The 598-nt window shown below is 55.0% G+C and overlaps 1 protein-coding gene across 1 annotated transcript; it reads right to left on the bottom strand.

Annotated features, from left to right (window-relative positions):
- On the bottom strand, positions 1–446 carry KIAA0040 (KIAA0040 ortholog). Its single transcript, XM_030493487.2, has one exon. The coding sequence runs from the start codon at positions 422–424 to the stop codon at positions 95–97; it is 330 nt and encodes a 109-aa protein (XP_030349347.1). The 5' UTR covers positions 425–446; the 3' UTR covers positions 1–94.
- Positions 447–598: the final 152 nt, after the last annotated feature.

A 598-nucleotide genomic window follows, 5' to 3' on the forward strand; every position in this document is an offset into this window, starting at 1 on the left:
GGCAGCAGCTTTGGCATCTCTTCGCCCCTTGCAGCGCAGAGCTGAAAGGACTGGTGGCATGTCAGAGGAGAGGGCCTCTATGCCCTCCTGTCCACTAGATGGGCAAGGAAGGTCTCTTGTCCAGCAAGAGCAGCTTGGGCTGAGCAGAAATCCATAGGTCTTCTTCATCCCTCTTCTTTTTCTTTTTCTTCTTGTTCCTCTCAGCGTGCAGCTGCCCGTTGCTGCTGGGGCCACCTTTCTTCCTGCTTTCTCCCCGCTGGCTGCAGAAGCAGCAGTGGCAGCAGATGAAAATGAATGCAATGAGGACGACAAAGGGCAGACCCAACAGCACAGCCAGACAGACAGTGTTGAAGATGCCTTCCTCATGCTTGGTACGGATGAGCTCCAAGATGGAATTAAAGAAGGAGCTGATCTTCTGCTCCATGTTGGCTCCCGGGCAGGCTGCCTGTGCTGCTCCCTCTGCTTGAAGGCCCCCTGGGATACGTTCGGCTCCTGTAACCAGCTAGTGGGCTCCACAAACTTCCTTGGATGGTGCCTGCAGAGACAGGAAATCACATGGATTGGGTGCCTGCTCCCTCAGCAATTCTCTCCATGGAGC

The sequence above is a fragment of the Strigops habroptila genome, chromosome 8 (genome assembly GCF_004027225.2).
Source record: "Strigops habroptila isolate Jane chromosome 8, bStrHab1.2.pri, whole genome shotgun sequence".
NCBI lineage: Eukaryota > Metazoa > Chordata > Aves > Psittaciformes > Psittacidae > Strigops > Strigops habroptila.